The following is a 16457-nucleotide window of genomic DNA, read 5'->3' on the forward strand; positions in this document are numbered from 1 at the left end:
TCAACTGACACGTCGGAAGAATATTTGCGAGTAATAGTCGTCAAATTAAAGTTTTAGTGTCCTACCGACGAAAATCAAGGTTCCTCCAAATTCTAAACGGATCACCACAACTCACATACTAAAGACGAAATGCAAAAAATGTGCTTCTGTGATAATGGCAGGAGACAATACCATAATTTGTGTAGGCTTTTGCTTCTACCAATATCACCTCGACTGTATGTATTATTATTTATTCAACTAGACCCACAGTTCAGGAAGTGGAACAATTAATTGAAGTGAAAATGGAGCTTAATCTCGCTTAAGTTATGTACATTCAGCTACATCACGTAAAAAACTGTGTTTTGATCTCTTTTAGAAGCTTAGCACAGACCGAAAACTTCATTGCAAAGAACAACATGAAACACGAGGTCGAATTTATTAACACTAGAATCAAGATCCCGGTGCATATGTAAAACGACATGGTGGACGTGTGTATCCATGATTTGGCCCCGCGCACTAAGGAAGATAACATTAAACGAATCATGTCGCAATATGGAGAAATAGAATCTATTATGAATGACACCTGGAGAAATTTTTTCACCGGCATTCCCAACGGCGTTCATATCAGTTATGTGTCCAACAAAAAAACACCTTTAACAGGCCAACGAGGGTACCCGGGTACCCACAAATTGAAATGCTCATAACTATGGCTTCCTTTAACCGATTATGACACTTTTAGATGTTTTGGATTCAGAAACTCGTCCACTTTTTGATTCTGTACAATAGAACCGGAATAATGGATCTGGTTTTCGGTAATCCGGATTTTCCGGAGTAATGTTCCAGTACTAGGATATGATTTGAAAAATTTTAATAATGTACTAGCAATATGAGTATCAAAACTCTTCAAATTGTCTCGGAAGTCTGTTTTTTATTGTTACGGGACCCTATGGCAATTTGAAAAATGGAATTGGAATGGAATGGCCACTCACGGCCCCACGGGAACCTGCTCCGTAATGTCCGTTCCGGGGTCAAATCACCAAATGGTTCCAAAACCACGAGATACAGCTTACTGATGCAATTACAAGAGTTTTGATACCCATATTGCTAGTATTCCATTGAAATTCGCAAATAGTACCCAGCACTGGAACCTGCTTCCGGAAATCCGGATTACCGGGAACCGAATGAAGTAACCTGATTCATTTTTACCAAGTCCAAAAGTGGATGAGTTCCTGAATCTAAAACGGCTAAAAGTATCGAAATCGGTTGGATATTACCTTAGTTACGGGCATTTTAGTTTTGTGGGTACCCGGGTACCCACGTCGGCCTGTTACGTAGTAAAAAAATTCAGGAGCCCCTCCTCACTCCCACCCTTAGTATATCAACAATATTATTAACCCAAAAGCTTGACTTAGTGAAGTTCTAAGATGTCACAAAGTTTAAATTTCCAGCTATGGATAAAACATAGGAATTCAATTAATTGAAACTTAAAAAGGTACCCGGGTACCGCGTCGGACACACAACGGATATTGTGAGAATGTGAGTGACTAAACCAATACCTTCTTACATGACTATCGAATGCAAATCACCGAAGGATGGCGTGACCTATAAGCAAACAACGCTAATCACATATCCCGGGCAGACCCCAACATGCCAATTCTGTAACCTTACAGCCCACTACGGAAAAACATGCGCCGAAGCAACTAGTCAAAGCTCATCTACTACAGCCAACTCTAAGAAGCAGCCACCAACACCTTCAGATAAACCAAAAACAACGATCCAATTAACCAATAATGCAGGTACAACGACCACGACAAACGCTCCCAAACCAACAAACAGCATCGCCAATAAAGAAGCAAATACCGATGAAGACGGATTTACAACAGCGACCCGTAAGCGACCGAATCAACCAAACTTAGTCTCAAATGAAAGATGTTGCGTCCCCGTAAATGGCTATTAAATTTTATCCCGGTCCGAGTTCCGGTTCCGGAGTTACGGGTTGTGGCGTGCGATCACATAGCAAATTGTGATTTAAACCGATACTCCGATGAAAGCAAAAAATGGTAAAAATTTCGCTAAAATGTCTCTCAAACAACTTAAATTTGCAGTTCTAGGTCACCGACGGCCAAACAAATTTTCGTTGACTACATTGACCACCATAGACGGTTCCGGACGTGCCCGGTAAAAGCGGCCATCTTTCAAAATTAACGAACTTACGTCAGTATCCCGGAAATGGTTAGGATGATTTTCACAAACTTATTCTCAAATGATAGCTATAATATCCCCACAGATGTCGTACGGATCGCTTATATGATTCCGGAAATATAGACTAAAACGTCCGGTCACATATGAAATTCCCATATAAGCCGGAACTCAACTTTTTTTTTTCAAAGGAGGACTTCTAGATTTTACGTTATCTCGAAAATTATTTTTTTCTGAAGATCGACTTTTTGGAACTTTCGCACATTTCTTCAATTTAATATTAATTGTGGCTGTTTTTTCTTTTACAAAGTTTTAGAACTTGAATAATGATTTCTTTTCTTGTATATAGTTGTCATGTCGTGTATAATAAAAATGTAATATATACATTTGGAAGCTTATAACGAATATAAACAACGAAATAATTCTCGTGTTCATGATTGAGAAAGGCACAATTGCACCGCTAGGTGGATTAAAATAGGTTTTTTATGAGTAAATTCGAGGGACTTCCTATTTCTACGTCCGTCTTCTTTTAGTGGCTTCCAACGACTTATAGTTTCTATCACTTCTCTCCTTCTTCTCACCTCTCCCTCCTTCTCTCTCCCTTCGCCGAATTCGGAAACAGCGGTTCTGCGGAACGATTAATTTCGCCCGTTCGTCTAAGTTTACCTAAAATCTTCGCCGGTGGGATGTTAGTGGATTGTTGATTGTTGACAGGGGTGGACGAGTTTAGAAAACATTCTTTAATTCTATATTTTGTATGTTACAAAAGCAATGAAATTAAAAGATGATGAGTTATGTTCTATCAACGACCATGCGGTAGACTTGGGTGGAAAGCCCAACTCCTACCAGCAGAAGGCAAAGAATTCTTCACATTTCCTTTCGATCATGTCCATATGAGCCTGCCTAGTCCAAGTTTTCTGTCTTAAGTTTACAACTGATTCGCTCTAGAATACCTATCCGTCTTTCAATTTCAAAATATTTGGGGCCACATGCGTCCGCAAGCATGTAGAAAATTTATTGCATTGGCCTAAAATGAAGCTGTCGAATTCCACAAAAAGTTTTTGTACGGCAAGCGAAGTGTAGGTGTATCAAAATGAGCCAGTTTTTTATTACATCTGGAACCGTCTATCGACAAATCTACATTGACTTACCTATAAAAGTGGCTTCTTGAGGTCTCATGAAGGTCTGACACTAGCTTTCTACTACTTTTACTAAACAGTGGTAAACATTTCAACACTCTAGAACTTCACTTTGTCAGAAAATGTAGGGCCGCCAGAAGCTTAAACTTCGTAAAATCGCAGTCCTGGTCGTTTTTTCAAAATTATCCAATTCAGTACTCTGCGTCACTCTTTCGTGTTTGAACCGCCCATATGGTAGTCGGTCTTTGTCAGTATTGCTCTTCTCCCATGCATTCTTCTTCTGGGCCACCGATGGATCAAGAGCCCTTGTCGTTGTGTTTATTATATTTATTATGCATAGTAAACATGTCATTTGAAATTCGGCATTTAACCCAGTTATGGAAACGTGTCTGATAGGGAGAGTGGAGATGCCGTAGTGAAATTTTTCACATTCATTTGGGATATCCTTTATACTTTTTGCCTTTCTCATATAGAAAGGTTATGCAGTCACGCTAAAAATCGTCAACCTAATATACCAATAATATATAATATAATATATATTACATATTATTGGTATATATAATAATAGTCATATACCATTCGACTCAGCTCGTCGAGATCGGAAAATGTCTGTGTGTGTATGTGAAAAAAAACCTCTGTTTCTCAAAGATGGCTGGACCGATTTGCACAAACTTAGTCTCAAATGAAAGGAACAACCTTCCCATCAGCTAAAATTGAATTTTTTTGTTGATTGGACCTCTAGTTCCGGAATTACGGGTTAAAGAGTGCGACCACACAGCAAATTCCCATATAAACTGAAATGAAAAATTCTCAAAGGGGGGAGTATGGGAAAATTTCAAAATCGAATTTGTATTTTGGATGCCAAATGACTTTGAAATGCATGAAACGTTGAGATTTTATGTAACGTCGAAATAAATTTTTTTTGGACGAAAATTGACTTTTTTGACTTTGGCACATTTTTGTCTTTGTCATATAGAAAGGTTATGCAATCGCTCTAAAAATTGTCAACCTATTTTTTTTAGCTTGTATTGGCTTAGGTAGGAGTATGCAGTAAGGGGTTGCTACTTTAAAATTATAACTAGTTTAAAGTTTCTTAACGGATCTTCCTCCTTGATCCGCCGCTGGTTTCAAGCGATGTTTCAGTGTCGACACATAGTATCTCAAAATCGTGGCAGTCGATCCATTGTATGTACTATGTTCAAATCGTACTGAATATGTAAAATACATTTCCACCATTGTACTGATCATAACCAGCTATGGAATCGTAGTTTAGACAAATGAGAAAGGCACAATTGCACCACTAGGTGGATTAATACAGGTTTTAAGTAAAGATGTCAGAAGAACGCGATGGCATTCCTTTTTTCAAAATTAAAATATATATCTATATTACAAGCAAAATGAACTTTTAACTGTGAAAATCGCATAGTTGGCAGCACTGCCGCTTAGTTTGTAGCGTAGTAGTTTTTTCAGACTACTTTAAATAACATTCTGGGGTTTGATTCTAGAGTTAATAGTACCGCAGATATAATCAAAAGAAAATCAAGGGTTTTGGCAATTAATGGTTTACAATATCGCCGCATTGATGTCAAAGGGTTACAGAAAATTTTATGGGCCTTTTGAAAAATCAATTTTTTTTAATTCGTTTATTTGGCACGGCTCAAGGCGTTAGCTTCACGGAGCCATGGGTCTTTTATATATTTACATGATGTAAAAATAAAAATAATAAACAATTAATACTAAGAAGGCCCGTGCGCAGAAAATGCTCAAGGGGAGGGTTTTGATTTTTTTACGCGTCTTTTAAAAGGAAGGTATAGGAACCCTCAAAAATTGAAGATTTTTTCCTAGGTCTGGAGAGCCGAGTCTTGTGTACCAATTGTCTCAGCTCAACAGATTGAGTATATGTTTGTAATTGAGAAGGAACCATCAACAAGCACCGCTGCCTACAGGCTCGTAGTAGATTCGGATTGGTTAGAAGTAGTTAAGCCTGCCGACTAAACCTAAACCTCTTGTATCTCGCAATCCCCATCCATCTGGGGCAATCGTTAGGTACTACTTCAGTTGGGAATGTGCTCTTACTCTTTTTGTTTTGTTTTTAATCGTTCATGTTTTTTGTCTATAGCTGCTTTTTTTTGCTCAGTGTCCAACCTTCACGGTTTACCTGACTTGCTCTGGTCTGCTACAACCTGGCGAGACACAAACCGATCCGAAGGTGTCCACCATAATGATTTACATCTCTTCGAAAGCACCTTCACAGGGTTTCTTATCCTTCTTGACGCTACTCGTTCCTATTTATCTGCTATCTGAGAGTTCCTCGGCGGCGGTATTTCACTTTATACCGATGCTCATTCGCACAATCCACTTAGCTGTCAGCCACTCCGGCGAAGTGATCATCGGCGGTGAAATTTCTCCAGATAACGATATCACGAGTTTCTCCAACCTCGTGTATCTCTTCTTTAGTTTCCGTTGTAGCCCGCTGACCGCCATCTGCTAGCTTGAAGAATCATATTTCGTTGGTGAGACTCAGTCATCTTGATAGACCACCAACAAGAATAATAGTAACGGTTCCCTTTGTTCTGCAGACAATGCACACAAGAAAGAAGCAACTGTTTGCGTTGGCTTGGGTAGCAGCAGAGAGCACACTGGTATTGTGACTGATGCCTTTGGTGGTTGAGAATAGACTGAAATAAAACCATATTGTTGTTGATGGCGAAGCACGAATATCCTATAAAAAGGCCCCAATAAAACAAAATAATTTTTTTGTTACAACAATATTTAAAATACGTCGAGAAAATTTTTGTTGTTTGTGTTGGTATTTTGAATGAAAATGGCGTTTAGAATCATATTCAAAAAGATCATTGTATTTTTGACAGCAAATAGTATGAATTATAACAATATGTCAAAAGTTGTTGCTAGGAAAACTTTTTCATTGAAAGCTTCTCCATGATCCAAATACACTGGAAAGTTTCGTTTACGCCTTTAAAATGATAAACATTAGATTATTGACATTTTGTGATGGGGTAATGGGAAATTTTTTTAAAAAGCGAAATTCCAAATATCTTAACAACTATATCATTTAATGCATTTTGATTTAAAATGATACTTACAATTATATTCTGTAATAAAATTACACTTTTGTATTTTAATTAGTATGAAATTTAAAAACATATATAAAGTTATTGTTAGAAAAACCTCTTTACCAATAAGTTCTCCATTATACAAACACATTTAAATATTTGTTTTCTCTTTAAGTTTTTGTTGACAAAATACAAAAAAATTAAAACCCTGTTTTAATCCACCTAGTGGTGCAATTGTGCCTTTCTCATTTCTTCAAACTGATTCCATGGCTGGTTATGTTCGTTTCAATTATGGAAGTATCTAGTACATACTTAGTACCCTTTGCACCTACACACAATGGCTCGTCAGCCATGAACCTGATGAGCTACGTGTCGACGGAGAAACACTTGAAACAAAAAAAATATCATGCTTATTTATCCTAACCAGCATTAGTTCAATGTTATCTTCCTACTAACTAATTTTGTCATGCGAGGGTGGGTGAGTGAGAAGGGTGAAAAACCGACTAACGAACCACTTCCTAACTTAATTTGAGATGCCTTGTAATATAGCGGTGAAATAAAGGTGATGCGGTTGAAAGGGGGAGGGGTATTAGTGATGGACGGGGGGGGGGGTCTGAGCTGGGTGTAATGATGGGTGATCTCAGGGGAATTCAAAGGGGTGGTGACAAGTGAGAGAGAGGGGGGTGTAAGATCTCTGCGTACATCCCCAGCTACGCCCCTGTTAAAATCTCAGTCGAAAAAAAAAAATTTCGCCCTTCGGGCCGGGATTGGATTGACGATTTTCAAAGTGATTGCGTATCCTTTCTACATGAAAAAGTCAAAAAAAATTGTGTAGTCGCACTCTTAAATCCGTAACTCCGGAACCGGAAGTCAGATCAACTAAAAATTCAATAGCAGCTTATGGGAGCATAATACCATTCATTTGAAACTAAGTTTGAGCAATTTGGTTCAACCATATCTGAGAAAAGTGAATGAGATTAGAAAATACATACACACATACATACATACATAAACACACATACAGACATTTGTTGATCTCGACGAACGGAGTCGAATGGGATATGACACACGGCCATAGCTAATTCATCTGTAGTTCAATGTAGTTCTTCCAACTAACTAAATTTGAATTTGGTGGCGGGAGGGGGGTGGGGAGCGGGTTCTAAACAAGCTATAACCGAGTCAGCCCCAGCTTATTTTGGTATGCCTGGTGATATAGTGGTGGTATAAAGATGATGGGGTTGAGAGGGCAGTATGAGAGATGGGGTGGTGGTCTAAGGGGGGTTTAATAAGGAGGGTGACGTGGCGCAATCAGAGGGCGGGGGTAACCCCCTCTCAATACACCCCTAATCACGCCTATGCCCTAGTAACAATTGTAGTTTTATGGCGCACTTGAAGCCACTCTTAAAACTTAGATTGCACTTGTAGTATGCTATAAAACTTCAATTGTTACTTGGGTGGCTAAGTCCAGAAACGCTTTCCCAGTCAAAAAAACCGGACCTTTCATGTATCATTTGGCATCGAAAATACAAATTTGATTTATAGATTTTCCTTTGCTCATACCCCCTTTGAACATTATTCAGTCCTTGCTTTCGTAGACTCAGGAACCGTTGTAAGTAGTCAATGTGAACAAAGCGATCATTTAAATATCATAGTGGTGCCAGTTTATATGGAAAATGGCTGTGAGGCCGCGCTATTCAACCCATAACTCCGAAACCGGAATTCCGATCGACACAAAATTCTATAGCGGTCGATGGAATCGACCATCGTCGAGAGAAATGAGTGACATTTGTCCCGGCCGCAGATGGAAACTGGATATCAGATCATTCAAAATCAACGACGATATGGACGAACGTAGATGTTGCGATGCTACAACCAGCACCTACCACCGGAAAGGTCGAGAATCAGTTATTAACGTAACCTTCTACAGTCCGTGCTGGTAGGAAAATTGAATTAGAGAGTGTGCGAGGAGTACAGCTACAGTGACCACCAAGCGGCCCGGTTCATTTTTGGAAGCAATAATCAGTCGGAAGTGCGGGTGACCCAATCAAGCGAGTGTAGGTGGAAAACAACGAAGTTCGACAAGATAGTCTTCGTTGAAGCATTGAGGTGTGAGTGCGATCACCTGTACTTGCGAATGAAGTGATAACGGCATTAGCAAGAGCTTGCGATGCAACCATGCCACGAGAAGGTAAACCAAGGTACAGTATCCGCCCAGTCGTCTCATGGAGCTCGACGATAGCCGACCTACGTGCGTGTTGTTGCCTCCGAGCCTAGAGATGCAGAGAGGCAACAACGTCGCTGAAAGAGCAGCTCTAACTAAACAAAGAAATCAAGCTGCACAAGGAAGTCTGCCCAGAGGAGTTTAGCCAGACGGTTCTCCAACGTGGCTCTGAAGACAGCAATCCTAACGAACCCGGATATGTTTACGATCGCGTTGCAAAAGTGTTTCGACAATGGTGAGCTCCCTGGCATCTGGAAGAGACAAAAGCTGGTGTCGTTTCCGAAGCCAGGCAAGCCCGCTGGAGATTCTTCAGCGTACAGGACGATATACCTATTGTAAACAGTTGGTAAGGTGCTTGACAGAGTAATCCCTAACAGGTTTACAACATACACGGCTAAGAACAGGTACGCTCCCAAAAAGGTAGATCCACTGTGGATGCTACGAAGGCTTCACAGAAGCAAAAGAGAGGAGGAAACCGTTACTGCGGAGTGGTTACGCTGGATGTAAAAAATGCCTCCAACCACACTAGTTAAGCTGCAATCGCCGATTCGCTGCACAGACGGAGAGTTGCCGGGTACCTCTGTAGGATACCGAGGAGCTACTCTCGGAACCGGCAACTGATCTACGAAACTGACGTGTAACCGTAACAGCGGGCGTTCCACAGGGTTCCCTACTCGGTTCAACTCTTTGGACTTGCGGCTCGAGACGGGAAGTGTCCTTCGATAATCGTCGCCAACCGGTCCGGAGACCGTTCTGGGGATGAAGAGCCCCCTTTGGTCTTGGCCATCACGACTCTGTAGGCGTCACCCCACGGATTCGCGTTGGCACTCTCACACAGGTTGTCGAAACACGCTCTCTTGCTGCTTTTAATGGCCTTATTAAGGGCCAATTTCGCAGCTCGAAACACTTCACGGCGGTTCTCTCTTGCATCCTCGGTGCGGGCTCTTTGCATCCTACGTCTAGCCCTGAGGCAGGCTGATCATAGAGCTGCAATCTCGGCACTCCACCAGTATACCGGGCATCTGCCGTTTCTTGGCAGTGTTTTCCTCGGCATAGTGGCGTCGCACGCGCGTGATAGAACAGCTACCAGCGCATCCCCGCTTAGACTGTCGGTGTTGGCCTCCAGCTTAGGGCCGCGAAAGCTTCGCTGTCGAAGTGATTGGACTTCCACCCGCGTACATGACAGGGATCTCCCGCCCTCTGATGCTGCACATTAGACCTCTCCACATTTTGAAAAAGTTTTGAAATATACATGGGTCAGCTGAAATTTTTGTTCTAGGTGTGAATTTAAGAACTTTCGCCAAAAATGGCCTCATTTGGACATGATTTAGAGGGTTCTCCAATCAAAAATCGTATTTTTGCTATGTTTCCATAGTAACATCACTTACACTCTGATTTAATAGGCCCTACATGCCCACATATCATCAAAGGTTGTTCCTTACACTTATCTTAACATGTTTTAACGGGTGAACATAGCTCTAATCGCAATAGAAAGTTTGTTAACTGGATTTTCATATAGAGAAGAATACCAAAACCAAGAAAAAATACTACTAATTTTCCTTGGTTTTGATATACTTTTCTATATGAAAATCCAGTTAACAAATTTTCTACTGCAATTAGAGCTATGTTCACCCGTTAAAACATGTTAAGATAAGTGTAAGGAACAACCTTTGATGATATGTGGGCATGTAGGGCCTATTAAATCAGAGTGTAAGTGATGTTACTATGGAAACATAGCAAAAATACGATTTTTGATTGGAGACACCTCTAAATCATGTCCAAATGAGGCCATTTTTGGCGAAAGTTCTCAAATTCACACCTAGAACAAAAATTTCAGCTGACCCATGTATATTTCAAAACTTTTTCAAAATGTGGAGAGGTCTACTGCACATCATAGTTGATCCTAAATCGGATTGCTAAATGACCGCTATGGGTGTAGCCCTCGTCTACCCTCCATTCCATGCCTGAAACCAGACCCGGGCTGCCAAATGTTACGTCAATCCATGCCTCCATCCCGTTTCTACGGAATGTGCTAGCGGAGCCATTATTGGCTAACACAGCGTCGAGTTTCGCAAGCGCCTCCAGTAGCACTTGGCCCCTGCATAGCCATGCGGGTGTCTAGTGCGAACCGAACTATCTCGTCAGAGGTAGCCTATGTGATAGCTGGAACGATTTCCATAAACCTTCTTCTCGAAGAAGATAGCAAGAGATTGAGGCACGAGAGGAGTCCGTAAACGAGCCCAAGTTGATACCGTAACGTTCTGGAAGTCGTGTTAGGGCACTGAGTGCACGCTGATCTGAAAATCTAGCGAAATCGTCATAGCGCACCAGCGGCTGCTCGTTCAGTGGGTCATTTGCGCGACTTCCGGAGGGTTAATCAAGTGGCAACCTCAGTTGGTTAACGCTGTAAACGGTAGATGGACCCATCGATTAATCTCATGCCTGTCGGTGTGGGTGAAATTCCATATGACGAAGTTTTTTGTTTGGTCATAGCTGTTTCAAGAAGTATCTGAAAATGTTAGATCAAGCGAGATCTCCGTTTTGTATCGCCTTCGGTAGTGCAGAGAAATCGTCTAAGCACGTGGTGTTCGAATGCCCGCGATTCGAGCAATAGCGAAACAAAATGAGAACCATTGTCGGTGAGGACGTCAACCTGAACAACATTGTCCAAAGAATGTATGCGAAGGAAGCAAAATGGGACGCGGTAAACAGAACGTCCAGGTCATGTCAGCGTTGCAACGAAGGCGAGGCGAGAAGAGCAACGACGCAGTACAGGGCTTCGGATCACCGAGGCATCGATGAACCGGAAGTTACACTCCAACCAGAATCGCTGAACCGACCTTGGTACACCACAAGTCAGCCTGCTGAAGATAGATAAAGGAGACCATCGGGCGCGACCGGAGTAGGCTAAATCCACCGTCTGGGACTAGACTGAGCGCACACATCGTCAACGATAGGTCGTCGGGGTACCTGAGAACCGAAAGTCATCCTCTCTCCAGATTTGCAGGATTGATCTCGACACCTAACCGACCATCATCGAGATAACGGTTTCCAGAGAACTTTCAACGTCGGAAAATTTCTCCGTCGAAGTGGTAGTTCCAGTAGATCGTGAAGAAGCACGGCCGAATGGTCGTTGGGGCGCCTATGAACTGCAAGTCACTCTCCACCCAGAATCGCAGGATCTACCTCGGCATCTTCCCGGGTAGCGTCGGTTTCGGAAAATCTTCCACTTCCGGGGAACTCTTCGTCGGAGTAGGAAAGATCCACCGTCGAACACTATTCCGAGTAGTCCGTAGCGAATCGACGGCTTGAATCGTCGGGGCACCAGTGAACCGGACGCAATCCTCCACCCGGAATCGCTGGACTGACCTCGACTGCCAGACTGCATCGAAGCAAGAATAACGCGTCCGTCAACGGTAACGGGAGACATTCTTTCGTCGTGGAACTCTCCGCCGAGGTAGGCTAGCTAGGCGACAAACCACCAGTATAGGGTTGTCGGGGCACCAGTGAACCGGAAACCACCCTCCAACCATCGCTGGATCGACCACGGCATCCAACTGGTCAACGTAGAGAAGAGCGGCAGTAGGACTGATATGGCGGTTATGAGACCAGCGAACTAACACGACCAGATAGATCTCGCATCAAGCGAAGTGCATTAGCACGCCTCCCCCCGAAGTAGTCATTGTGCCATTGGCTAGAAAGCCGCCGGGAAGCCACAAATCGGGTTTCGAGACAAATTCCGCCATCGGGGAACTCTCCGACAGTGTAGACTAGGTCCATCACCGGGGACCAGTTGAGTAGTACGCGACATAGCACCGGGCTTGAGTCGTCAGAGCGCCAGTGAACCGGAAGTCAGGCTTCACCGACCTCGACACCCTACCGGGTAGCTCGTGAGTTAGCTACATTCATCGCCGGGGCTTAAACCGAGTAGACCTTGTCGAATAGCTAGCAGTGGGTCGTTGAGGCGCCTGTGAACCGGAAGCTACGCTCCACCCAGAATCACTGGACGGACCTCAGCAACTACTGGCCGGCCCGTTGAGTAGGCTTGGTCCAGCGCCGGGGACTAGACCGAGTAGACGGAGCGGGGAGCTAAATGGCTCACAGAAAGGTACATCGGTAGGGTAGATTTGACGCCGTGGACTACCCGACAGAATCGTGACGAAAAGGGGAGCACGAAACAAACACCGGTACCGAGAGAAATTTCGTTGCCGGGGAACTCTCAGTCGGAGTAGGATAATATCCGAGTTGATCTTGATAAAGTTGGGAGCTAAATGGCTGAATGAAGTGGGTATCGGTGTCGGGGTAAATTCCTCCGTCGGTGGCTAGGCACGAACATGAGTCATGAGTCCCACACTGTGCAAATACACTACAGGCCACGCTTTTGAAGCTTTTTAAACCTTACTATAAAAAAACACACACACGCACAGACGTTGTTACAAACCGTCAAACAAAGTCGATATAAGCCGCAACTCTCTGGGCCTCGGAAAACATCTTGAAAGTTTAAGCGAATTCTATACATTTCTTCTATATTAAACTAGCTGATACCCATCACGCGTTGCTGCGACTTTCAACTAAATAGGAGGAAAGGAAAACAATTGGTTCCGAAGCACCATCTGGCGGGTAGAAGATCCCCTACCAATAGCACACAAACACGCTCCATAATAAATGCCTACTATGTATATTTTTTTACGCGAATCGGTTAAGCTGTTTGGGAGTCCATAAGTCACATACATACAAACATTGACTTTTATATATACAGAAGATGTAAAACGTTATATGCAAGGCAGAAACTAAACCCCTCACGTAATATTTTTCAATGATTGATATAAGCCAGAAATCGTTAAAATACTATAGTTGCGAAAGACAAATCATTTCTCGCTTGGTTTCTACTGGTAAAATAGGAAGCGACCTTAAAGCCGCAAATGATCACACCCCCAAATAATTCCCATCATCAGTTTAATTTAATTTTGTCAACACTTCCTGCCCAGTCCGTCCGTAATAGGCTGACCATAACGACTTCCGGTAATCCTTCAGCACAACTTTTCCGAATAATTACAGTAATAATTCACAATTATGAGCCTCCGACCCGCATCTGGACCTGTCGGTCGGATGGTTGATGATGTGCATCAAGATAGTGAAAAAAACAGTAGACCGAGATGTTTGCGATTAACCTTTCCAGCTCGGAAGCAAGGATCATAAAGCAGCCCAAAAAAAACGCAAGTTTGTCACCACCACCACCTCTTCAAATTGAACCAACCGAGGACCGTCGGTAGGTCGGTTGACTTTCGGTCCCGGCAGTCGCAAGTAGTGTCCACTTCAGTCGCTTTGTGGTGGCCGCCGCCCCCCTCAGCATTGAGATTCTAATTTAGCATGGATGAATTAATCACCACTTCCTGCCAGCCGGTCCGTGTCGAGAGCAATTTAAGATGGTCGGTAATGAGTTCGAAGAGGGTTGTAAAATTGAGTTCCGATGAAAGCTGACAGGGGCAATGTTTGGGGGGGGGGGGGGGGTGGCGAAAAGTTACATAAAGATTTTTTTTTCATTTGGTCCAACGAACGTTGCAAAGAAAAATGTAAAATCTTTCCAGCAAATTGCGCCGTGATGAATGGGTTGCTCCTCTAGCGTGGCCATTTGTCCAACCGAAAAGACGGAGTTTAATGACGAAATATTGCAAGAGTTCACTCGTTCCCGTGATTTATTGGTTTATATTGGCGCCCTTGGTGAGCATAATTTAATTTGAATTATACCAGCTCATTCATGCGGAGGTTTATTGTAATTTATTCGTTTCGTTCTGTTATTCTTGAAATATTTTCTAGGGTAATGCGAATATTGTCAAATGAATCACGATTTTTCATTATAACTAAAAAGAAATATAGTCAGTTGATTAATTTATCAGATGACTTGTAGTTATGTTTTATTTTGAAAATGGAAAGATATCCAATTTGGTTGGTGGTTAAAAGTTTGTATTCTTTCATGCTTATCACATAGAAAAATTGGTTTATTGGGTCATTTAAAATTTTAAAAGCTGGCGAGAACAGTCCGAATTAATTTTGCAGTAAGTATGATAGTTCTCAGGAAATGTTCTCAAAGTCCCTCTCTGGAAATGGCGTGGCATACATTTCAACATTTTAGTCTTTGTTCTTTGGTACATTTTTTATTAGTTTCCACCAAACATCAATGTTGGTGACATTTAACTAAAAAAATCCTCACCACGTGCTCACGGACTTGACAAGGATTTTTTTCTAAACATCACAAATCGTAATTCGGATCTCAATCCCGACCAGTTCTTAAAACCATAAGTTGAATTTAGCGTCTAGCTAGCGGCGTACTCGGCTGATAACTTCTGGCGAGGAGAGTCCAAAGCACAAATAATCAACTTTAATTAAGTTGTGTATGTGCACCTTTATGTATAAATTCCGGAGTGTTCCGCTAAATGGTTAAAGCATTTATCTGCTTGCCAAAGCAGTTCCGCCAGATATTGATGAGACGAAGCCGAAACACGAATATACGAATAATTTAAATTTCGCATTACGGTAGATAAACATAGGTTTTCGAATAATAATTTCATTCCTAGGGTTATAATATATCACAAATTTATGACGTCATTTTATATTAAATTCAGAAAAGTATTCAATCTGTTAGTGATGTACATCTTACCTCGTAGCCTGCTGTGTGTTTTTCTTATCCTTCAGCGTACTGTCCCTCGTATTGGAATTCGTTGATAGCGTCGAGTCGTTTCGGTTCAGCGTCAAGGCCTGCTGCACCCCGCACCGCACTAATGACAGAGGTTTGAGCGTCACACTAGATATGGCAGTAACATGAGAAAACGATAGAAACGGAGGGTTAATACCTATATATTACCTTATCCAATAGTTTAAATAAAAATAATTTATTTTCAGGATTTGGAAATTGGAAAAATCAAAATAAAGCAAACTTTAAATAAGTAAACTTTAAAAGAACAAGTCTTTGTATGTTTCCTCTTCAGTACCTGGTGCCTATTCAAGTCTAGGCTTAGTACGTTCCTTACCTGTTTGTTAAAAAAAATGCACAAAAAGTCCAAAGATAATAACCACAAAGCAAAGCACCCGTACCTCGCTTCCTTCCTGGGCGAACCGTTCCTACTCCTAAGCGTAGCGTTTTTATTTACAATGACCGTTGCGGCCACATTTGGACTCCCGGGTGGCGTTGCATTCGCTGCCAGCACGTCCCCGATGCCGGAAGCCGCGTAGCCCGAGTCGTGATTGCCGTTCGGGTCGGAGGGAATCTGCGTTGTCGTGATCTGGGCCACCACGCTTCATGGCAGGCAGTAGTGCAGTGGGAAGAGAGAGAGAGCAAAAACAAAAAAAACGCAAACTTCAGTTAGTCAGAGCCAGGCTGCTGTCTTCGTGGCTGCCGTGTATCACGGGGCAGCTTTGTGACACTGCGAATCCGAGGCTGTCACGGCAATAATCAACAACAACTCACAGGCAGCGGGTTCACATATGAGCACAGCAGCATAACAGCAAGCGGGAAAACATGAAAACTGCTAATAAAGCACCAACAATCATTCATCCGTGCCGGGGAAGATGAGTGGGTCCACTATAATCTACGAGAGGATTGAGCATGAAAATGAAAATGTGGTGGGATGAAAATGGGAATTGTGCATTGTTTCGAAGTGAAACTTTAAATTGTAGTTTATGGTTAGTGCTGTTGAACATCAATTATAATATAGTTTGTGTGAGCAGGAAAAAGCGATATTCGAGTGGTTTGAGTGCAGATATGCATTGATTCTAATTACCAGTGAAAATATTTCAGTTTTTGTCAAAAAAATCATAATGGGGATTTTTTCTTTGGCAGAACTAAAA

The 16457-nt window shown here is 42.3% G+C and overlaps 1 protein-coding gene across 1 annotated transcript in view; it reads right to left on the minus strand.

Annotated features, from left to right (window-relative positions):
• The window catches only part of LOC131696192 (dopamine D2-like receptor), a gene marked incomplete at its 5' end in the record, with an annotated part of 102914 nt that extends 87007 nt beyond the window's left edge, over positions 1 to 15907 (minus strand). Inside the window, 2 exons of the mRNA XM_058984736.1 lie at positions 15271 to 15414; positions 15705 to 15907. Of these exons, the coding sequence (XP_058840719.1) occupies positions 15271 to 15414; positions 15705 to 15907 (347 nt within the window). The remainder of the gene's footprint in view (positions 1 to 15270; positions 15415 to 15704) is intronic.
• Between the last annotated feature and the right edge of the window lie 550 nt (positions 15908 to 16457).

Source organism: Topomyia yanbarensis, unplaced genomic scaffold (assembly GCF_030247195.1).
Source record: "Topomyia yanbarensis strain Yona2022 unplaced genomic scaffold, ASM3024719v1 HiC_scaffold_89, whole genome shotgun sequence".
Taxonomy (NCBI): domain Eukaryota; kingdom Metazoa; phylum Arthropoda; class Insecta; order Diptera; family Culicidae; genus Topomyia; species Topomyia yanbarensis.